The sequence below is a fragment of the Dermacentor variabilis genome, chromosome 7 (assembly GCF_050947875.1).
Source record: "Dermacentor variabilis isolate Ectoservices chromosome 7, ASM5094787v1, whole genome shotgun sequence".
NCBI lineage: Eukaryota > Metazoa > Arthropoda > Arachnida > Ixodida > Ixodidae > Dermacentor > Dermacentor variabilis.
In genome coordinates, this window is record NC_134574.1 from 108,453,758 (window position 1) to 108,478,535 (window position 24,778).

The window sequence follows — 24,778 nt, forward strand, 5'->3', positions numbered from 1 at the left end:
GCCCAGTGATTCTGATGACAGTATTCTTGTGGAATATTTTTTGTCCTAACCGGGCAATAAAACATGTGCGACTTGCATCTTGGTGTCATTTTCCTGTAAAAGATTGGTCTCTCTTATTCTGAACATGAACAAGCACGTGAAGAAGCACAATTTTCCAGTGAAGATCCTGCATAGATTTTCCAGCGTAGGTCCATCTTGAAAAACCCACACCTCCGCCAAAATGTTATGGGAAAAAAGACGCTCGACAATATATCTACAAGATATATACGACGGGCAGAAGACAGGAATGCAAGATGGAGCCCGTGTGCACGACCATTGGTGATTGTTGTCTTTGTCAGTCCTGTCATCATCGTTAGCTCCTGCAGTGCCTCGTAGCAATACAAACAAAACTGCGTCATCAGTGTTGCTGTGGAAATGAAATGTCGCTCAATGGACAGTCTATGGGGCACGTGGTGGTACCGCGAAATCGTCCGCATTATCGGGCATTTCACAAAATTCGGTCGTTGACTGTACACTGGCAACCCCTCCAGCCAACGACACGGCGTCAAAGACGATATAAATTCCTTACGATTCTTCTCTTTTATTCGAGCCAGCAGTAGGGCGACTTTCGTTCCCTTTCAATAAAATGACAGCTAATTTTCCCCGATTGAAGCACAAATTCCCCGAGTTTTTCCAGACTATTCAAAATCCCAGAGAATTCCCGGTTTTCCCGGTTGGTACACACCCTGCCTTCTATACAGCACTCATCTGTGCCCGCCTGTCTCCACCTTCGTTGTACTTTTTGCACATCAGCAGCTCGACATACATCAACAAGGACAAACTTCCTTGTAACGTGGTTTAATATGCTTGCTTGTAAGGTTAATTAGTGTACTTCTGCTAATGAGCAGTTTTTCCATCATTTGTTAAAAAAAGCGTTCAGCCTTAATTCAATAAAACAATGTAGTAAAATGAGCGCGAGCCCCTTGAACCTCTCCCCTCCTGCCTTTCGCTCAAAAAAGATATAACCAATAACTTTGAACCCGTGGCAGTGACACAAGGAAACTGGGCTCTGAATGAACATTTTAACCAGGAATTTCACTTTGAATACGATTAAGAACGGTGCCAGAATGGGACTAAGATTAAGAAAAAATGCGACCCGGGCACTGACTTCGGACTAAAGTTTATCTCATGGGGGCGAAAGGTATAGCCAAAGAAAAAACGTAAATGCAAAAAAAAAAAAAAAAAAGTGACATGAACGACTGGGGATGTAGAGTAGATGAGGCGGGGATGGGGGGTTATATGTTAATTTTGTCAATATAAGATTTCCTTGGCTAGTAATTTAATAGATGCTGTGTTGACGCATGAAGGGCCATGCATGACAATGGTAAAGACCTTGATGATATTGCATGTGTGCTGATCTGTGTGGTTATTAGTGATGGCGACTTCCTTGAAGTTCGGGATGCATCCACATGACCGGCAAAGAAAGGCCAGGTTGCTGTGATACTTGTTTTACAGGAAATCGGTATGGAAGATTTTCCTTTCATAAAGCACAGAAACACCTAATCTGAAACAAAAAGTCGCTCCTGCTAAAGATAATTGCTAAACATAGGCGAGATTTCATGCCCATAGGCTGGAGAACAAAGCTTCTGGCAACACTAAAGTATAGACGCTCTGGCATGTGATCCAAATCTACACGTCACTCAGGTGCTAGCAGCAGGTGGCACCACCGTGAATCTTTGTGCCCCATATGTAAGGAGATTACTTTTCACGTGTTGCTCACTTGAATCAACACCATCAACCTCTTATAGGTAGTTGTCGTAATTTTGCAATATATCGAATCTGAGCTCCTAAGTTCGAATGGGATGTTCAAACGAGCGAAAACCCAATTTTGACTACCTGCATAGTCGTTTGACAAAAAACATGTTTGTGTGTCGCTACCTCAGACTAGGAAAACAATTCTCTGTGTATGGAGTCTTCAATGAACAGAGCACTTCAGAATTCGTACAGAACACCAGGGTTCAGTTTAGGGTGAACACTTCAGGGTTGGCAAAGAAGATCCAATGTAAAATTCTAGGACAATTCAAGGATTTGCAGGTTGTTGGAGGCCAAAATTCAAGGAGGTTGCAACAAACTTCAGTCACACAAACTAAAAAAAAAAAAATCGCATCTCCTTCCCTTTAGCTGCAATTCTTTATAACCAAGTGGCCACTGAATTGCACACGCACTTTAGATGGCTTTTCAATGTCGACGTTTGCATCCTAACGGTGTAAATCACCTTGTGGCACATCACGCACTTCCCTCAATGAGTGTTAGTAGTGTTCGACTTCAACCAAAGACAGCTGTCACGTTAAAGCCAAATGGCTGAAACTTAATTTCATCCAACCATCTTTAGAGCGGCAGTGTTTACCAACTAGCAAAACAAAAAAACTGGTGGCATGCTTGGTTCAGTGATCTGGCTTCGTCTAGCACTACGACGTCAATGGTGATTTAAAAGAGCCTGTCAGTGTCTATGGGCATGCCAGATTGCCATTGCTTAGCAAAGCAAGAGAATATATAGGACCATTTCTTAACAGGCAGTGCCCATGGTGTGGTGCTGACGCAGAGTTTGTTACTTTGCATGTTCAGAAGTCGTCCCCAACCCGTCCTTTAAGAAAACCAAGGAGTGCATTTACTTTCGAGGAGTTCTAAGGGCCTTTAGATCTCGTTTTCAAAATTCAAGGGTTTTCGAGGAGGAGTTCAAGGACGTGTACAAACCTGGCACTTCATGAAAGTCGTGCGAATGTATATTCATGCAGCTGAAGAAATAGCAGTAATGCCTACAGTGCCGACTCAAATGACTTGCATTGCAAAAATATGTGGATATAGAAGCATTCTTTCATACTAGACGTGTCTGTTCTGTTAAAAGTGAATAGATTTCTTTGGCTCTTTTACCCATATTGGCGATCGGAGGTTGGAACAAAAAGTTGCAGTTTTGCCCGAAAGGCGAAGAGTCGACTGCGATAGCCAATTAGTGGACAGCTATACAAAGTAAGGATAGTAGTTTTATTCGTCGTATAAACTTGTAAACATAGGCATACCAACTAAAATAAGAAGCACGGTGTCACGCACGCACAAGCCAACATGAACACATCTCACTCGAAGACCACAGAAACTCGTCAAAACGCTGCAGTGAGGAAATGCGGCAGCAGCAGCGAGCGAATTGACCTTCGTGCAGCCACCCTCATCAACGCGAAGTACGCTGTGAAAAACACAGTGCGGACTCCGTACCCGTCGCAGATGGCTTTGAAGATACAGCAGCCCAGGTGGGTGGGCGCAGTTGCCCGGAGTAGAATTGTGACATGATACTATGCAATTTTCAAATGAACTTGACTGCGATTCCCAACCAAACGACAATAAAGACACATCACAACAAGCAGTAAAACATTTTATTGTGTGAGTGGCTGATGAGAAGCCAGCAGTAGGCAGTACAAATGTGTAAATAGAAGTGTCAACATTATGTATAAGAAAAAGAATAAATTAAATGTATGTAAACATGTAACCTGAATCTAAACGAGAGCAATACAACATAAAACAATGACAGGGTAAAATATATCGGCAGTCGGACATCACCTGCAGTAATTCAATATCTAGGGTAATCCATTTTTTTCTATTTCTTTTTTTTTTAAGCTGGAAGCTGCACTGGGAAACTTTGACCAGTGAACCAGGTATCTAAAGCACTTGACACAACCAGTGCATTTTGAGTACACTGACTTTCTCGCTTACGTTTCTTCCATTCATGTGAATAGAAGACGTTCATCATTGTGACCTGTCCAATTTGCTTTTCCAGGTTTCACTACCTAGGCAGGTATGTCATTATGGCAAGCCCAAGCCGAGTGCTGTTACCTTGAAAAATATGAGCAACTGCTAAGAGGACTTCTTTCTCTTCATCTCCCAGTCCATGACGTCAATTGAGACGTGACAACCGCAGTACATGACAAGCAGTGTTGGCACCAAGGGAACTGGGTAGCCTGAAAGAGAAAAGAAGCATGTCTAAGGTACGCTTACTGATAAGCACGAACATTCCGTAAATATGGCACCAGGTACACTTGACTCCTCCGGTTAGCCAAAGGAGTAATCTTTCGTAAACATAGCATTGTTACATGTCACGGAGAGGCCACAAATTTAAACAAATATCCTCCCGTGCTACTCTCCGGACTTTTCCTGTCCCTCCGGCATGTCATGAAACCTGCAGGGCGCTGTGTGTGACGTCAACAAGGTAAAAATCTCTTCATTGCTCATTCCGTGAGGCATGACAGCGCTGACATTATGAGAGTTGGTTGCATGTTCCGAGAATGGAAGGGGCTTGACCAATGTGCGCCTGAACCTTTTATGAAGCTACCATACAGTCGGCTTTGCACAGGGGGCGATTAGGGTGGATCATAGAAGAGCCCTTCTTCTGGCGTATTGACATAGCCCGTACCTTTTGTTTCAATGCGTGGAAGAATGTGCGGTTGAGGAGGAGAGAGTGCCAATGGGGAGGGCAGCCAACGCGAGTGAGAAACCACGGTGGCTGCGCAGTCCTTTATAAAATGTCTGCAACCTTGCTATTACAGCATCATTTCAAAAGATACTTGTGGCTGCACATTCATTGTAGACTGATGCACAGGTGCGACTATGTAACACATTTTTTTAGCTCGGAGTAGTTTGGGGCCCTTTAACTTTTGCAGAGGGGTGGTATTTCGTAGTGGCCACATTTTAACAGCCCATCTGAGTGCAACATGCACCTGTTTTGTCATTATTGAGCCAGAAGTATGATTTGTCAATACTGAGTGGGAAGTCGGAAGGTCCCAAGCAAAAAATGTAGAATCTGCGGGAACAGAACAGCGGCACCACGTCATTGTAACAGTGAAACAAGGCGCGTGCCATGTTTTGCCTGCAGCCTATGACTTTACCCCAACACTGATGGCCCATGTTCTGTTTCAGAAAATTCTAAATTTCTTACTTGGCATTACTGGCGGTGATGCATATTTCTGATTTATATTGGACAGGCAATTACTGCACCCGAACATGCTGTTAAACTGGATCCACTATGAATTGCCACCTCAGTGCAAAATTTGAGGGCAAATGCGCCAGCGGTATAGCTGTAGAAGTCGTATGCACCTAACGTTAAGAGTGCATTTTAGTACTTCCTACTGACATAGCACACCCATGTATGGCTCAAAAAGCCCCGAGTGAGCAGACAAGCTGATTAGTATGTGTTCCTAATGTTCCAGTTGTGCTTTTAAAGGGCCCCTCACCAGGTGTGAGCATCGCAAACAGATAGGTTCAGCACAGAGATCGCACAGTGGCCACTGTGTGTGCAAAGTATCGCACGGCTGCACAGCACGTAAACAGCTAAAGTGAAACAATAAATCAGTTTAGACTAATGAAGCATTGTTTGAGAACCCTGCAGGCAGTCATTTAAAGAAATATAGTTTGATTATTGGATGAGAAAATGAAGGTCCAGGTATCAGTATTTGAATTTCGCGCCGAAACCCCAGTGCCTGTACGTCAGCGTGACGTCAGGGATTCCAAAGTATGTTTTCGCATTTGGGCCGCGTTGGCTGAATAAAGGTTCCGAAACTTGGCATGTTTAACATTTGGTTCCTTTACAACACAATGTAGTCAATCTGTACTGCTATATATAATTAGTAGGCCCTAGAAGATGCCATCGAAATCCAAGACGTCACAGCCCCCAGGTGCGGGAACTTAAGTAGGCGTCGCCACTCGTATTTCATTCTTGCGCTTTTTCTGGCTTACCAAACGTCTTATCGTTGTAAGAGTGGTGCTTTTGGTGTTGTAGAATGGTAATTTACTGATGCAGAAAAAATTGTTTTTCACTTTAGTGTCTCTTTAAGCAGGAGCCCACGTGCCCTTCCTCTCGAAAGAGCCCTGCTTCCAGCCAAGGAGTCGAGGTTGCAGGCACAATGCCTCTATGTGAGACGCACTGCCTCCAACGTTGTTGCCAATCGTGTCACATGACCCTGGCAAATCGTCCAATGCAGAATGCACTGGCACATGACCCCAGCAAGTCGTGTAAGGCAGAATGCATTGTCGTAGCGCTGCCGTCTGCAGCAGTGTGTCCAGCCTCAAAAGATGACGATGGCAAGAGCGTGAGCCAAAAATATTCAAGCCTCTGAGGCTAATCTGCTGTGTCCTTCAGCCACTCTTGGCTCAGAGGGATTCTTAAAGAAACGTGGCAGCCCATGTATCGCTGTCGACCCCCACAGTTTGGTGACCCAGATGTGAATACCGCCACTGGGATTGCACTGTGCAGAAAAAAGAGGAAGAAAATAGTAGGAAGGTGGAGCTCGCGACGCCAATGCAACGTGGCCCCTCGGCTATGGCACGGGAAAAAAATTTCGTCCTGCGGCCTCGTGCTTATCAATCACGCCAAAACCGCTAAGCAACCATGGCGGGTTACGGTATGGGAAGGATAGGGAAGAAGGACGTTGGTCGAGGCAGAGAGAAAGAGTGTCCGAGTTGACAGTGAAACTCACCTCCTGGCAGCAGGCCAATGCCACATTTCAATTTCTCTTATCTAACCTAATCAACCAATTTGAAAATTATTTTTGAGGCGAGACACTCCCCAGACAGTGCCTTACAATTTCTGGAGTACTATAGCCAAAATTTGTAAGGCACCTTGGAGAGGGGCCCATGTTTCATAATGGCAGCATTCTTCATAATGGGCAGCATAATGAGAAAACCTTTCAATGTTGTGAATATTTGGATGCGAACATGGTTTTTTAATGGTGAATAATATTGTTTGTTATTCAAAAACCATTCCAAAAGTATTGTATAATTGATCTGATTCGGTTAGCTACTCACACTTCAATTTGTATTTGAATATAAAAAATTATTATTTGCACAACCGTGCATGATTCTGTTACATATAGTTTAATAAGGTCCCAAATGAAAAATCGAAGCAAACCAGTGCAGTTAATCCATCATATTATACAATGCCAATGCTGCTGCCCATTGAACTCATTTAACACTTTCTGAACAACAGTCACAGTCAGTTAGCTAAAAGTATCTATTTTTACAGTGTAGGCTTATTGTAAATATAGGAAAAAGTTACAGGGGGTTGGAGACACAGTGAAAAATGCAACACTTAACCCAGAAATGCTCTTGTAAGGTTGCGTAAGCTACATGTTCCTTTTTTGTTTTCATGCATATCTGTGCACGAAATTGCCAGCGTGACTTTGCCTCGCATTATTTACCAGACGGGCAAGCCATGTTGGAAAGCCAACCTTGCAGAGTCCTGGCAGGAATACTGACGCAACCTTCGAAGAAAGGCGCATCTCAGTGACTCTGGCATTGCGAAGCTGAGCACGAAGTCGAGGGTTTGGTTCCTGCATTTCATTAGAGGTAGTATGCAAAAGCACTCGTGCGTTTGAATTTAGGTGCACTTTAAAAAAACCCCAGATGGCCAAAATTAATCTGGAGCGCTTCACTATGGTGACTTTCATAGCCTCAGTGTTGCTTTGGGATGTTAAAACCTGACCGTCCGCCCGCCCGCCCACCTGTCCACCCACCTGCCCGCCCGCCCGTCTGCCCGCTTGCCCGTCCGTCCATCCATTCATTCATCCAATCCATCTAATCTAATCAATCCATCCATCCATCAAATCAAACAATCAATCAATCAAGGTGCATGTCAACAAGGAAAAGCGAACACAAGGGGTGTATAAAGAAGGCTACGGCACAGATTGGACCAATGGCCCAGTCCCCTATTCCTGTACGCATTCTTGACCGACCTGATACTCGCATCTTGACCATCGTCGAGACATCCAGACCATCGGGACAGTGTACTCTGGTGTGGCTTTCAGAAAGTTACAATGGCAAAAGGCAATGTGTTACCACCGCAATGTGCACAAGTACGGCTGGTGATACACCAGCACACGGCATCGTCATCGACCTCGTGCCCCACTAGTACGCTGGAATGCTTCACGATGTGGTGTCTGTGATTACAAAGGAAAGCAAAGGGAAATGGGCAGTTGGAAGAAAACTCTCACCACATATTATCCTCCTCAGGAAGATCAGCCCGATGTCCACGTTGCTAAGGAAGAACATACAGGAGAACATGGAGAAAAGAAAATGCGGTGCGGAGACGACAGCCCTGAGGAATCGCAACCACATTTTATTGAAGAAGGTTTCCTGAAAAGATACAAACCATCAATGCAATCAACTTACTCTCTTCACGCAACCACAGGTAGGAGAATAGCCAACAATTACACTTTGTAACCTATCTGCGACGCCTTTGGCCATAACACCAGTTTCAAATGCCTTTGAACTGGTTATTGACCAACTCAGCTCCTGGAATGTTTTCTGCCAGGGGGCCAGCTTTTGGTAAATCCCCAGCAGGTGGTGGAATGAGCTACAGAGAATGTGTCGAACTTAAAAGGCCACCAAAGGCAAACAATAACTCCAGCTTAGATGATACATTACACAAGACCAGCTACGATCACTGGGTACAGGGTAACAGATACCACAATATGATGCTTGAATTCACACACAACACAGGCCTTACAGCACACACATAATACACACAAGACATTATGCCTTAAGGCATGCCCTTATTGCAATTAAAAAAAGAAAGGGAACTCCTATACATTTTTCAGCATTTGTTTTGTGCCAAGAATGACTTAGTTGTGGAGAAAACAGGCTGCTGGGAGTCGATTCGACGCCGTCATTAGACATGCATTGCTCTACCAATTGAGCTACGGCGGCGGCTTTTCTGCATCCTTGGGTAATTATGCATGTGTATAAGATCTAAGCAGGGGAGTGTAAGCCCGCACCACTCACAGCCACGTCAGTGGACGTGGAACATTCTTTTGACCAATGGCGGCAAGTACAGTAGAACCTTGTTGGCACGATCCCGTTACATACACTTTCCCGGTGCCAACATTTGCTATCGACAACACAAAAAAAATGACCCAATACAGCTATGCATCTTTTTTTTACCGGTTCATATGTTCCCAGAAGATAGCATTTTTAGGCGCTAACATTCGATATATCACCAAATTGTGAACATATAAGATGTGTTTTCCAGCTGCTACATCCCACGTAAACAAGAAAAGGTGTGAGGTGCTTGCGATCGAGAAGCAGTAGCTACCCGCCGCGCCAGCTTCCCTGCAACACTCACTCGTCTTATGCGAAAACACTGGCATACACACAGTTCCCTATACCGGTGCCAGCGAAAATCTCCTTCCGGGTTGTTGCATGCTACATTCACAGCTATTGCCGCCAATCCTATTGCCATAAGCATCTTCATCTATCTCTTTCACAACGCATAAGGTGTAGTGCCACTGGAAGCGCACTGCATGCTTTAATTATATGATAACCCAAACGCGTCACTGTTCCCTGCTGCAGGCGGCATGAAGAGAGCGTCATGTTTCGCTCTGGTGGCATCATAAGCATGGTATTCCAGCATCGCTCACCAGCTTAATTTCATTTCGGTTTCCCATCAGCACCTTAAAACACTACGCAATGAGACAACGACACTGTACACCTCTGGTTGCTCATGTACCACTAGCTCGACGTGCCTTGGTGTTTGCGCCGCTATGATTCAAGCCAAGTGGGCACGTCAAAACTTCCGGCAAAAGTGCCTCGCTCAAGAAAGCTGCTGATCCAGGCCAAATTTGAGGAGTACAAACGTAAGCTCGTCGAAGCTGTAAAAATGACAATGCATGTATCATGCGTGCATGACAGCGCGGCCCACCAGCTCAGCGTGCGTCAGCATCTCGTGCTGCAACGATTCGCGCAACGCGTCGGATTACGTAGATGTGAACTACAGTTGAGTCTGTCAAATTTTTTAGCAACTGCGGATTGTACGTTTTCCTGGTCAGTACGTTTTTTTTCTCGCATTTTTCCCCAAGGTGTATGAGTGAGGTTCATCTGTATACGTAAACTTTAGAAGCAGGCAGCTGATCAATAAACCCTCACATACTAGCGAAGGCATCAAACCGGCCCAACTGTTGCTATGCAATGAACGAGAAGAAGGACTCGATTTTTGTCAGCCACAATCATTAAAAGCCAACAGCTAATGAAGCCCAGAAAAGCATAGGTGAAATTATTAATTCTTTAATTGAAGCGTTAAGGTAGAGATAAGGTGCAGAAATAACAAGGTAAAAGAAAACATAAGTGAATATGGGTTAAAAAGAAATTTGACAGAACCTAACTTACGATGCCTGTCTACAGTAATGCTTTTAGCATTGAGTCAATACAGCGACACAACGTATTGTTGCTGCGGGAAAAGATAACAAGGTCGTCGACGGTGAAGACGACGAAGTGGCAACATCCTCTCGGTATTCTCAGATGCCTTGTAAATACACCGTGTAAATAGCTTTATACGCGTGACAGTATTACTGCCCTCTAAACGAGTTATTTATGAGGTGTGTACTGCGGCGGCACCCCTCTTTCACACTTCCCTAGGAACACTCGGAACGATCTAGCACTGTCACTGCGAAGCCTGCACATGGCCTCCGAAATGCATGGCGCCGGCGCGTGCGAATGCTGGGAAAAGCGTGGCGCGGCAACCGGGCTCCACTCTCACGCTTCTTTCTGTGCACACTGCATCATCTGGTGGTGCTGCCGAGAAATCAATGCGTGCCTCCGAAACGAGAAGCACGGTGCGTTGGTGCCTGCGAAAAAACTGAGAGTTGTTCCCTCGACAGCCGCACACTCAGCAGCACATACTCATTGACCCAAGTTGGCGAGAGGTTAATCGACGAGCGACGCATGCCCGTTGGATTCACGGTGCAGCCCGTTAAAGCGTCGGCGTTAAAGACGTTTCTTGTATTAGCTGCCTGCTAAAGCATGGAGTTGCTGTCCACGAGGAACCCTTGTGATGTGGGCTCGATTTCTCTCAGCAAGGCAGAAATTTAAGGTATCTTTTTCATCATTGTAGAGCAGCGCGTTCCCAGCGGCACATACATAGTTACGTCGAAGACCTTCACTGAACAGCGGCACACACCTACTGTGACCCAAGTTGGTGTTAAAGAAGGCCTTCGAACAGCAGTAGCTTCCCAGTCCCGCATCTACAGTGACCCATGTCGGCGTGAAAGAGGTTCGTTGAAGAGCGACACGTACCTGGTGCGTGAGGTATTTGAGAACACAATGTTGGCTTCAGGCAGAGAAGAGTATCTCCAGCAAAAATAGACATAATTTCACCAAAATTTGGGAAATACTTCTCTTATGGTTTATTTCCACAATTAATGAATACGCCATCCGCAGGAATAACTGATTCAAGTCGGCTTCGGAAACAGCTGCATACATGGATCAGGTGGTCCTTAGAGATGTCGGCCATTGAGTCAGCAATGGCGGCCTTTTGTATTAAGGTATGAGGCCACTTTTCAGAAAAAATGTTTTGGTATCGAATACAAAGTGGAAATTAGTGATCTATATTAAAGATTGCCTTTTTGTATTCTAATCAGAGTGTTGAAATACTCACAAAAATGTTTTATATATTTTTATTGTCAAAAATGTTACTAATATTGCATCGCACGCCAGCAGTCATAACTCATATATACCTCACCACAAGAAAAATTCCTCTTGCAGTTGTGTACTTAAAGCCACTATCTATGCAATGAACTAAAATAATTACGATATCATCAATCGTAGTTTTTTATTTACAATATTACCAAAAACGACGGTTTTCAGCAAGGAATGTTTTTAAAAGAAATGCAACAATAACAAATCTTATTGCTCAATTTTATTGTCTCTAGTTGGTTGCACAGCCTGATATACCAAGAATAAGTGTTGAAAGTTTTGTTAAAAAATCAACTCGAAGAAGAAAGTTAGGCATGTTCGCGCAATCTGAAACGGCAGAAAAGTAAGTTTCGAGAGAAACAACAAAAAAGATTTGATATAGCTACATATGCCATACAGCAATATCCAGGAGGGTTAAAATCCACCACATTTGTAGCTCAGGTCGTCCTTAGGATTGTCTTTACTTTTTTTCGCTCGTGCGTCTGCTCGCCTTCTTTTCCCTTGCGTTTCCTGCGGCATCGGTAGACTGACGGGAGGATCTCTTGGTGCCCTGTTGGTCACCTGTCAAGCAAGCGTTCATTGTGTGACGTCCAGACTTGATCCCAATGTATTTCAAGACATCCAGCGTTCCTCTGTTCCCATTGTTAAAATGGCACACGGCATCATACAAGCCAAACTTCAGTGTTGGCAGGCTGACATAGACATTTTAGGTACCCTTTGCCAAAGCATGCCGTTGAAACATTCATTGGCATTCTGTCTTGCCATGCAAACATTTCTTGAGGAGATCGTCTGAACAAAGGTCTTGGTACGCAACCTTTACTCTGTTCAGAACGTCATTTGAAAGTCCTCCCTTATGCTTGTAGTTAAATTGGCCAGCCGCTTTAGCTCGGTTGAAAGCACACCAACTGCTTGCTCCTATAGGGCACAGCCCATGCTTTGGATTGTTGTCCGTGGAACTGCAGTAGAACAAATTAGCTAGCGTTGCTTGTTTCATTCCTGCAAGATTTCTGACGTTGGCTCTGATGGCAATACCATAGTAATTTTGAAGGCGGTCAATGAGCCCATCAGTTAATTTTCCTTTGGCACCTAATCCATGCACTGTCTCCTTCAGCTTCCTTAGCCGGCAGTTCCTCTTGCGAGCACTTTTGTTATTAAATGAAAGCAAAAATAGACACAAACGCCTAAAAAAGTTATTATGATTGTAAACTGAAAAATTGGGGTGCGAAAAAAGGTAAGACCGCCGAAGGAGCCAAATATTTTTCTATATGTGGAAACCGAAACTGTGTTAGTTTCGATTTTGCAAAATGCACAGGGGGTTACATATTTGGCTGTATCTTTGGAACGGTTTTAGTTAGGAGCATAATTTTTTCGCAAATCATACAGGAATGAATGTGTAATGTGATAAAATAAAATTCAAAAAATTGATTTTTTTTTCAAAAAAAAAAATAAAGTTTTCAAAGTGGCCTCATACCTTAACGCGGCCATTTGTTGGCCTCTCTCTCAATGACGCCCCAGACATAGAAGTCGAGTGAATTTAAATCTGGAGAACTAGGAGGCCACAAGTTGGGAGTGACGTGGTCGTAGAAGTTGTCGGCCAGCCACTCCTGGATGACGCAGGCGGTATGGGAGCCGAGTCTTGCTGAAAGACGTAACGTCTTCCTTTTGGAACAGCCTCTATCCAGGGCTTTACAATGGTGGCAAGCACCTCCACGTACGCGACAGCATTACCGCGGAGTCCCACTGCAAGAAAGTGTGATGGTGATAACGAATACTGTTCTCAAATACCTCGCGCACCCGGTACGTACGTACTGCAGCATACTCAGTGACCCAATTGGTCTGACGGTTGGTTTCGAACCCTGCTTTCTCAGTGCAGCTGCCCAATGAACTGTCCATTTGATCACGGACAACCGAGTGAAGCAGGTAGGTGGGAAAATGCTTATGTGCAAATATAAAAACATACATAGCAGCTAAACAGATAATTGGCCCATGGAAAGTGCACGAAGCGCCCTAGGAATGCTGACGCATTAAAAATGTACAAGGAGCAGGCTACCTCGATCCTCCTCCAGCTGTCTTTGTTCCTGATGACCTCCATCAGAAGCTCGGTGGAGATTCCAACAAAGTTGAGGGTGCACCACAGCACCACTGCCCGGTCCATGCCGTGCCACGAGCAGACAAAGGCGAAACTGGCTGCTGCCCCCATCATGCGGCGTTGGGGCGTCCACCCACGAGCCACGACTGGCTGGTAGATGTACCTGCAGAGCATGCATACACTGGCTTCACAACTGCAACGTATAAACCATCACGAATGAAAGTTTCAGATACAGTGGCACTGACCAAAACTTTTCATTTATTCATGCGATGGTCATATTGATGTACTAAATGTCCAAGTTTAGAGCTGGGACACGCAGTATTCTTTTTTTTCTTTTTGGGGCACACGTGGCCTTTAGTTTTGTTGGATTTTGCATAAAGACATTGGAAGTGCTTTAACAGGTTAGCTAGGTTGTGCAGGTGGGTACAGAAATGGACGATGACAAAGAAGTCTGAAAACTGAATGGTCATACAGTTCCTGCCTCCCAACCCTCTGATCGTAGACCAAAATTTTTATTCTGCACACTTATTTAGAGCAACAGCACTTAATGTAGATGCTATTTGCAACTTATTGGCATGGACTGCACAGGATTTATTAGTCGCCTCATCAAACGCCTTAACTAGAGACGCCAAATACTGGAATCAAGGTGGGAATTTAGGGGCTTTGTTTATGTTGATTCTGCACTACTACCCTGCGATGTCAAAGTCACCAGAAATGCTGCTCTCAGAAGACGAGCTCAATGCATAGAGAATCTCGGTGTTTTCCTCACTCGCAGAGCAGTGCGCTTCATCTTTGAAATCACTCGATACATCGCTGAAATTAGCCTTTCGTCTTTTTCGTGAAGAAGCCATCGAAGCTTGAGCAGCTAGTAGCGGCATTTCTTAAGAGCCCGAGTTGCCAATTTGGTTTATTTCCTCTGCCATTATAGACTTGCTCCTGCTTGCGCTGCTATAAACAAGAAGAACAACAAATCACTGAGATGAAATCAGCTTGCCCATATTGCTAGAAAATGAAAAGTGTCGTCAACGAGCACAGCTCGTCCTTGGTCGTTATTGCAGGAAACGCGTAGACTGATCCAGCTTGCCCGAGGCACAGAACGGGCTAATGTATCGGAGCAAGACTAGCCTCTGAGAGTTGCCATGGTGGAGCACTGTAGATTGATTCACATGGCTGGTGCTCTTAAACGTGCATGTATAACTAATTACAAAGGTGCTTTTGCATTCTGCTCCCACTGGAATGTGAACACCACAGACTGAACTCAAACTCGGGACACCTCAACCGCAGAATGCCATAGCTAGTGAGCCACAGTGGCACGCAGGCAGGCAAAATTTTATTTGCTTACTCATTACATTACTCATAATAATTAACACATACTAGCACAAGCCACTGTTGCAATAATTCACTCACCTCTGTATCCACAGGTAGAGTCCTCGATCAAAGTGCCTGCGTGCGCAGAGGATGAGAGCAAAGATGTGACAGAGCATCGATCCACGTGCAATTCATTCACATATTAAACATAAACTGAGTGAACTAAATGTGAGCATAGGGTAAGCTGCAGCGGCTTTACCTAAGCAGGACTTTACTTCGAAAGCTATGACCAAAACCAATGGCAGGTTCGGAGCAGTTCCGGAGCAATGAATTCCGCTCTTTTGAAGTGAAACTGCTCCAATGAAAGACCCGGCTTTTATCAGGCATAGATCAATCCCTGGAGCAGCCAAGAATTTCCAGTCCAAAGTTTCTGAGTGCACTGGAACTTTTAGAATCTTGGGTAACTTCGGAACTAGTTTAGCATACATGCTCCCTTCCTTCCTTGCTCTTGTGGTGAAAGCTTGCGTTACAATTGTGAACTTGGTGACACCAGACAAGCCACGATACCACAAACACGGATATAATGAATTATTATACAACCTATAACCTAAATTGTTATTGCTGGTATCAGCATGTAAGAAATAGAGTTGATGCCTTTTAATTGAACCTCTCTTAATTCAACTTTGCTTAATATGAATGCACCAGAAAGTGTTGGCAAGAAACCATACATTGCTATGGAGTGAAAACTTGTTTAGTTTGAATGCAAAAGCATGCTGCTTCGATTACCTCGGCCCCCACCTGATCCCCACGTGCATGCAGTGGCTACTAAAAGCTTGAACATGCAAGAAATCCAGCAGACTGCTTCCATAGGTGTGAAGCTGTTTTAACTTTATCTTTTAGTGACCGATGCTCCTTCCACCTGTGAAGCCATTCATTCCTGCTTGTTTCATGGCATGTCACAGTGAGACAGCATTTAAACATGTCAGTGTTTTTTGCCGCACGCAGGTTGAGTCGCGCTTCAAGAGCATGAAGCGAAAAGCTATTACAGGCTACTTCAAGGAGTAAGAAAGATTTGAATTCATTCATTTTTGCCATCATTTGTTAATTTGACCTATTGCTTGTTAATGCGACCCGTTGCAGTACGACAAGAGTTGACTTACTCGAGGTCCACTGTAAATACCAGGGAATAGTACATGATTCCCCTTGACAGCTCTGTAGTAATACATCCACAAAAACTCTGTCTCAACATTAGAACTTGTCTCTCGCTCTCACTGATTATGACTAGCCAATTATTCCCTAAGGTAAGTGATAAAACTGGCAAATTAGCCTTCCGCCAACAGAAACCATCATTCTCTGGATCTGCTGTCTCAACTCTATCAGTTAAATTCACTCAAAGAAAGTTGAATGCCATCAAACTGGGTGCGAGCTGCTACACAAAAAGGCACTGACTGCACCATTTACTATTACAGTAGACTTCTGTGAATTCGATTGTGGCCGAATGTTCCTGCTGGCACCCATGCATTTCTATGGGCCCAGACTTTTCTTACTTTGATCCCAAAATTGACCTTTGCCGGATAATTCAAACCTGGCCAGCCAGTACGCAAGTACCTGACCCCTATGGTGACCCCAACAGCGACCTCCTTGGTCGCATAACTCGTCTCGGCGGAGCTTATGGTGCAGCGACTGCGTTGAACAAACGTTATATCCTGCTGAAAACGCTTATTTTTCAGCCTGCCCTATGAGGATTTTCAAGCAATAACCATCGCTCACAATGTCTGATTATGGTATTTATCAGATTCTAGCATGCACCTTTATTTTAAAAAAAGGGGGCCCAAGTTTGTCTGCACGGTGCAATCGGACTCGAATCCAAAATCGCCTCGAGAGCATTCATACGATTTATCGCATAGCAGGCATGTATTGCAGCGAAGCTGCCTTTAGGAAACCGGCAGCCAATGTGCAACACATTTTAGACTCTTGTAGTAAGCAGGGTAATATCGCCAGCAAACTCGAAGATATAGTAAAAGCTGCGGCAGAACTCTATACTGACCTGTACAGTACCCAAAGCATGATATCTCCATTCGAAGGAGTAATGAACAGGTTACAGAGGCTCCTTGTATAACTAGCGATGAAGTTAGAAGGGCCTTGCAAGACATTAAATGGGGAAAAGTGGCAGAAGAAGATGGACTACCAGTCGATTAATTCAAAGATGGTGGAGACCTAATGCTTGAAAAATTAACGGGCCCTTATACAAACTGTCTATCAACCTCAAAGATCCCAGACAACTGGAAGAATGTTAACATTATACTAATCCACAAAAAGGGAGATGTTAAAGAACTGAAAAATCATACGCCCATAAGCTTCAGCATTGCCATTTGTTGGGCGTGTTGGTAAACTGAAGGCATATTTAGCTTACTTACCCATAAGCTTACCCATAAGCTTACTTCCAATATTATATAAAATATTCACCAAGATAATCTCCAATAGAACAAGGGCAACACTGGACTTTAGTGAACCAAGGGAAGAGGCAGGTTTCAGGAAGGGATACTCTACAATATATCAAGTCTATGTCATCGATCAGGTAATCGAGAAATCTGCAGAGTACAGTCAGCCTCTCTATATGGCTTTCATAGATTACAAAAAGGCATTTGATTCAGTCCAGATAGCAGCAATCATAGAGGCATTACGTAATCAAGGAGTACAGGACGCTTACGTAAATATCTTGGAGATTATCTACAGAGATTCCACAGCTACCATAATTCTCCAGAAGAAAAGTAGGAAGATACCTATAAAGAAAAGGGTCAGGCAAGGAGACACAGCCTCTCCAATGCTATTCCTTGCTTGCTTGGAAGAAGTATTCAAGCTATTAAACTGGGAAGGCTTAGGAGTAAGGATCAGCGGCAAATATCTCGACAACCTTTGATTTGCAGATGACATTGTCCAGTTCAGCAACGCAGGGGACGAGTTACAACAAATGATTGAGGACCTGAACGGAGAGAGTATAAGAGTGGGGATGAAGATTAATAAGCATAAGACAAAGATAATGATCAATGGAAGGAAACAAGAGTTCAGGATCGCCAGTCAGCCTCCAGAGTCTGTGAAGGGGTGTTTACCTAGGTCAATTACTGACAGGGGACCCTGATCATGAGAAGAAAATTTACAGAAGAATAAAAATGGCTTGGAGCGCATTCGGCAGACATTGTCAGATCCTGACTAGAGGCTAACCATTATCATTAAAAGGAAAGGTATACAATCAGTGCATTCTACCGGTGCTGACATACGGGGCAGAAACTTGGAGACTGACAAAGAAGCTTGAGAACAAGTTAAGGACCACGCGCAGAGCGATGGAACGAAGAATGTTAGGCATAACGTTAAGAGACAGAAGGAGAACGGTTTGGATCAGGGAGCAAGCAGGGATAACCGATATTCTAACTGACATTAAGAGAAAGAAATGGAGCTGGGCAGGTCATGTAATGTGTAGGTTAGATAACCGGTGGGCCATTAGGGTTACAGAATGGGTGCCAAGAGGAAGGAAGCAAAGTCGAGGACGGCAGAAGACTAGGCGGGGTGATGAAATTAAGAAATTCGCAGGCGCTAGCTGGAATCAGTTGGCGCAGGACACGGGTAATTGAAGATCGCAGGGAGAGGCCTTCGTCCTGCTGTGGACATGCAGTGCAGTGGCTGCTGCTGCTAATGATGATGATGAATTTTTCGCGCAAAAAACCCGCGGGCGCGTTAGATTTCTACTTGGTTTAGGAACTTTAATGTCCTTTAGAAGTTTGTTTTCTATTTTGGGCACACAGAAAATGGGGGCACGTTTGGTTTGGTGGGGCGTTAGAATAGCGCACATACTACCAAATGAATCGATGATGCATTTTGGCATTTTCTGTGCACCTTGTCGAATTTGACCTGCTGGGTAAGTGATCAATTTTGTTGGTCCCATTAGGGTCGAAATAACGGTAGTCGACTGTAGTCGCCTAAAAGTGCAAGCAGTGTTTTGTAGCGATAAGGTGGTCCTACAAGTAGATTATGCTACTGCTTTAATTTTGTTGGCTTCAGAGTGTCTGTTGGAATTGCTTTCAGTGCTTGTTACACAGCTGATATTAAAATGTTTACTATTTTGATTTGCCATGAATCAAAAACAAAGCTGCCGACTGTACTGATACGTGGTGGTGGTTTTTAGCATCACTGTGGAGGAGGTTAATGTCAGCCAATATCAACTATCACGTCCACGACAACTGGTGAACGCGTGGGGGCATAAAAATTGAGAGGACTCCCCGGAAATCTCAGCTACATTACAAAAGTGGAGTGGAGCTTGCACGACATTTTAGGCTTAATTTAGCAGTAACGATGGCAATAGCATTGCTAAAGGTGCTGTGCTTTGCTTAAAATAATGTTGCTCCCGGTAGCACAATAGCAGGACAGATTCGCATTAGCCGCTGGGTCGACCAGATGAGCATTCGGAAGTTGACGTAGAAGCTTTCATTTGATGCAGTATGCTCACAGTTGTAAACAATATGCCTAAGAAAGGAGGCCTTGCTCTCTCTCTCTCTTGCCATGTTTGCAGCCTTTGTTGACCATGGTAAACAAATGCGGAGGAAGGCCGCTCGGCTGCAAACAGACGGGATGACAAAAAGCTCCACCATAAGCAGAGGTGCTTAAAGCATCTCATAACAGTAGCTGGCACAGGGAAAGACAGGAGGAAATGGCAAACCCTTGCTTTTGTAATAAAATTGTTGCTGTGCGACGTGACACACACGCTAAGCATCTTACAGTGCTAGGTTGCACGAGGAAGGGACAGTGGTATGATCGTTATTCACTCATGTCACGAATGCCTCTCTGGCCTAGAGGGTGGAGAGTTGGGCTAATGTGCCTGGTAAGCCAGGGTTCAAATCCCACCATTGGACATTTCATTTATTTAAAAATTGAGCAACAGTTCCTGTTAAAATGCCCATTTGGCCTATCCAGCAAGACCGCAGCCAGACGACAATCTAGAACCTCGGGAGGTACAGAAATACAGCTTCACTTTAAGAAAGCAGATGTCTTCAGGCCTTGAAAAACGTGAAAAGATTTCCAGCTGGCCAGTGGGGCCCATTCATACTTCAGTCAGGTGACCCCATGCTGTGACCCACCTCCAAAGGTAAGAGCAGAGGTGAATGCGGCTCACGCATTTCGGTGGTGGAGGGAGTGCCATGCCCTCGAGGCCAGCCACTGCCGACCCCAACCCATAGAGTATCCGGTACTTCAGGAAGAACAGCACCGTGAGGCAGATCCCGAGCCCCAGGAGGCTGGGATCGTCCATCTCTGCCACAAGGTCAGGGTAGTATGCCAAGGCTGAGCTGAAGCATGTCACAAAAGCAGAAAACGTGCCACTTACGAGACAATGTACAAACAAAAAAAAGTAGATAGCAAGTCATGATGTTTAACATTCCAAAGCAATACTACACTGGTTATGAGGGGCTCCGGATACATTTGCGCATGAGTTTTTTTTTTTTGTTATGTGCACCGACATACCTGAGTTTTTTGCATTCCATCCACTGTGGAATGTGGCCACTGTGGTCATGTATTGAACCCACAACCTTGCACTCAGCAGCAGATCCCCATATTCAGTCTGCTACCACACTGGTTACAGAGTATGGAACTACGATAAGGTGTGGCGGCAGAGGCTAGAATTTCTGTGTCAAGTAGTCAAGTAAAGCTATTACCATAAAGCACCCACTACAGTTAAGGGGCCCATCATAATAGTCTGACTGGATTGAGTAATGGAACCTGTGTATTGGATTTGTGTAATTATTTTTTAATTGTGCGGTGGACTACCAAAATGCCCTGATCACTTTCTTTTCCTGCACCTAGGAAGTCCCTATCCTGTTGGCTAAAATCACAGCCATTTTCATTGCTGCTGTTGATATGTAGAGCAATCAAGGAACAAGAAAGCATGAAAACATGTAAAGTACGTAAAATATTAAATCAACACATTCGCACACAACTTGTGGCAAAATTTGCATGTGACCTAAAGCACACAGACGCAATGACAAAAGCAAGACACGTGCGGAATCTCTTTTCCGCGCAATGTGCCTCCATCAATTTATAGATATGCTTTCCCAGAACCGCAATCAGCATGCACTGGTCGCAGCTCCGAGGGCATTGCGATGTACACACTATTTCTAAATGCTACTCTGAGACAGACCATGGCAACTTAAATGGGCAGAAAGAAAGAGAAGGTCACTGTCTGCTTTGCTGGCTGTTCCTTGCATAATGGCTAATTTGATAAATAACTCGGCCCCGTGGAGTCAGCAAACTTGTGGATTTCTAAATTTCACAGTTTGCACATAGAAAGCTTCTGGACATACTGCATGAGTCGCTTGTGTATGTTAGTACTTTGCAACACATTATTTTGAGACTCAGCTTGCTTGAGGCTTTGATGTAGTTTTCGTATGGACTTATAGATATAGCGAATGATATGTTCTTTTCCTTGCTAATACAGTACTTGAATGAATCCCATCTAAACTCAGAATAGCGATTCAGTTGCATTAATACTATGTATCTTTGTAAAATATTTATTGTGAATAAAGTCAATCAATCAATCAATTAAACACTTTTATGTCCGCTTTTACAGCTATGTAGATGCTGTGAGGCTTGAGTGTATGGCTCCTGCAAAAGGCCGGTGGATGGATAGAGGAAATCAACCTGCATTTCTGTGATAGCACAGCAGCTGGACACCATCTCCTACATTGGATGCATTGCTACATATCAATAAGCCGACTTTACAATGAACTTTACCATGTCACTGCTGCCAGAAAGCCTGATCGTGGCTGCGGCTATTATACTAGCCTAAACGGTGATTGTGGCAAGTGTTCGGCTCATCAAAAGAAATACTGTATTGACCCACATGTAATGCGAGTTTTTGTTACCATAAATACAAGTGAAAAGTCACCCCCCACATTACATTTGAATACTACGTATAAAAATGCTAAGAAAGGCACCAAACACTCATTATTAAGCTCGCTTAATGTGCCACATTTACGTGCATGTAGATTGACCTGCTCCTTCATGGCCGCGCGCTCCAAATTCAGCGGTCAACCAATACGCGAACTACGGCCAGGGCGAGCCGCAAATGCGGTGGAAACGTGAAAAAGGCCGAGCAAACAACACCAACGAGAGAGCGCCAGCGACGAGTCACCTTGGAGGGACCAAACGCACGCGTGAGTGTCAAATGATTGTCGCGCGACTAGGTGATTCTAGTGACGTAGCGATCCGTTTGGGCCACTGGCGGTGCGTCCTGGGCACTTGTTTCCACAATAGCACCACATGACCTACGCCACCGACTCCTCAGGCAGTGCATAGCCGCGTTGTCTGTTCAGCGCTTCGACACGTTGGTCTGTTCCTGCCTGCTTAATGAGCCTACATCCAAAATTGCGTGCTCTCGCACTCGGTATACCGCTAGCTTCAAATGCAACGCTATTCTACTCGCCGAAAAAGTCGGTAACTCAGTGGCTGCAACAAGCCTGGACATCAACGAATCGACGATAAGGGGGTGGAGGAAGCATCGCCAGGAGTTGTTCAATTGCAACAGTCATAGAAAAGGTTTCCGTGGGCCCAAGAAAGGATGCTTCTCGGATTTGGAGCACCGTCTTGCGGACTTCGTGGGTGAACAACGCTCCCGGCTTCTTGGTGTGAGCATTTAAATGCTTCAGTGCAAAGCACGTTGAACTTGCACGAGATGCGGGTTTGGCGCCAAACCAATTCAAGGCATCGCGCAGCTGGATACAGAAGTTCATGCGATGGGCCAGTTTTTCCCTTCGACGCACTACCTCGATTTGTCAGAAACTACCCGAGGACTTCGATGTTTGCTTGAACAAGCCGTTAAAAAATTGCTTGCGGCAGCTGTATTGGGACTGGATTAAATGTGGACCTACCTCAACAGCTGCAGCGAGACTGAAATGCCCGAGTGCATCTGCTGTTGCCCAGTGGGTTTCAGCTGCTTGGTATGGACTGTCTCATGAAACAGTCTACCGTGCATTTAAGAAATGTTCTATTTTAAATGCCCTCGACGGAAGTGAGGACGATCTGCGGTGGGAAACAACTAGTGACAAAGAGGAGTTCAGCTGAGATGACGACAGCGACGGCGACATCAAAGGCGAGGATGAAGATTAGGCATAGTTTGCAGGTGCTTCAATAAAGCTGCTCTCGACTTTTTCTACAGTTTGTTCCCTGCGTTACATTCGTGTTCTATAGTTTCAGTTTGTCATGTTACATTCGCGTTTTTGCGTCTTTGATCTTGCGCGTTCGCAAAGTCGACCCTTGCATTACAATCATGTTCTTTTTTTCCCCGGTGTTGCCCTCGCAAAGTCAGCCCTTGCGTTACAACTGGGGTCGCGTTACATTCGGGTAAATACGGTATTCGATATGGTGCCCCCTCTTCGTAGGAAGTCATCGTAAATAGTTGATCAATCAATCAATAGGGATAGCAGCGTTGCCGGAATGTGCTGCTTGTATTGTGTACATGTGATAATGATGGTTCCATTTCTCTGAGACGAGATGTGCCAGCTTCTTCAATGGCTTGTCGTATAGGAAAGAAATGGGGATAGCAGAGAACAGTAAATTGGGCAAGTCCATACTCAGTAATCCTTGAAGAGTAGCGCAAGAACATATACAAGATGAAATACACAGAATGTTCCTAGTCTTAATATTGTCTTGTGTAGCTTTTCGCGCTTGTCCAACGTAGTATTGTCCAACGATTGTCCAACGGTAGCATTCGAACACAGGACCTCTAGCAAAAAAGCCCGATATTGAAACAATTATGCCACAGACAAGCAGAAACACTGCAATCAGTAGCGATTATGCGTGCTTGTAGAGTCTTATAATATATTGCATTAAAGAAAGTATAAATTGCTTTAAAATTCAGGCAAATTTAGACCATGACAAAGCATCATAAGTGAAGCCGCAAGAACGTCTGAAGCGCCAAGCATGAGGATGAGACAGTTCCATGTACTAGTACCCATCATTCCCGTGGTGGCTGAATGATCGCAGCGTCACAGCTCCCTCTAGTGATTGAACGATACTCTATGCGTGTAGCGCTGCGTTATTTGACGCTTGTGTGCTGAGTTAACATGAGCGACGAGTTTCAGAAGTGCTGTGCTTCTGTGAAGTCACACTTATAGGCTAAATTTTTGCTGCTTTGAAGCAAAATTCGCCTTGAGCCAAAATTCGCATATAACTGTAACAAGCATGTGACGTCCCCTCAGGCATAATCTTCGTTGGCCCGCCAGGCTGCCAGGCTCGCTAGGCAACATTGGTCACTGCACCGCAATAAACACCGACGAGCACAGCTTCCCGCGGTCAGTCATTGTTCGTCACCACCACGTTGCAGGGCATCCGTCTAACGGAGGGTGCCTCAAGCCCTCCCTTGTTCACGAACCCGGGCAGATCCCGACCCTGGCGACGAGGGTGGGAGGCTGTATCAGGCAGCACCCGGCGTTGCCACACCCGGCCCATCAACACCGGTGCCCAGGCGACACAGACTCAGCTTGCTTGGGACTTCGATATAGTCTTTTTATGGCCTTATCGTTTTAGTGAATCATCATCATCATCATCATCGTCGTCATCATCATCATCAGCCTGGTTACGCCCACTGCAGGGCAAAGGCCTCTCCCATACTTCTCTAGAAACCCCGGTCATGTACTAATTCTGGCCATGTCGTCCCTGCAAACTTCTTAATCTCATCCGCCCACCTAACTTTCTGCCGTCCCCTGCTACGCTTCCCTTCCCTTGGAATCCAGTCCATAACCCTTAATGACCATCGGTTATCTTCCCTCCTCATTACATGTCTTGCCCATGCCCATTTATTTTTCTTGATTTCAACTAAGATGTCATTAACTTGCGTTTGTTCCCTCACCCAAT

At 44.8% G+C, this 24,778-nt stretch overlaps 1 protein-coding gene across 1 annotated transcript in view; it reads right to left on the reverse strand.

Annotated features, from left to right (window-relative positions):
• Positions 1 to 3,649: 3,649 nt before the first annotated feature.
• LOC142587754 (protein-cysteine N-palmitoyltransferase HHAT-like protein) overlaps positions 3,650 to 24,778 on the reverse strand; it is a 34,941-nt gene continuing 13,812 nt past the window's right edge. The window contains exons 8-12 of the mRNA XM_075698978.1: positions 20,011 to 20,217; positions 14,981 to 15,016; positions 13,535 to 13,736; positions 8,010 to 8,151; positions 3,650 to 3,986 (exon numbers count right to left, since the gene is read on the reverse strand). Of these exons, the coding sequence (XP_075555093.1) occupies positions 3,883 to 3,986; positions 8,010 to 8,151; positions 13,535 to 13,736; positions 14,981 to 15,016; positions 20,011 to 20,217 (691 nt within the window). The 3' untranslated portion in view covers positions 3,650 to 3,882. The remainder of the gene's footprint in view (positions 3,987 to 8,009; positions 8,152 to 13,534; positions 13,737 to 14,980; positions 15,017 to 20,010; positions 20,218 to 24,778) is intronic.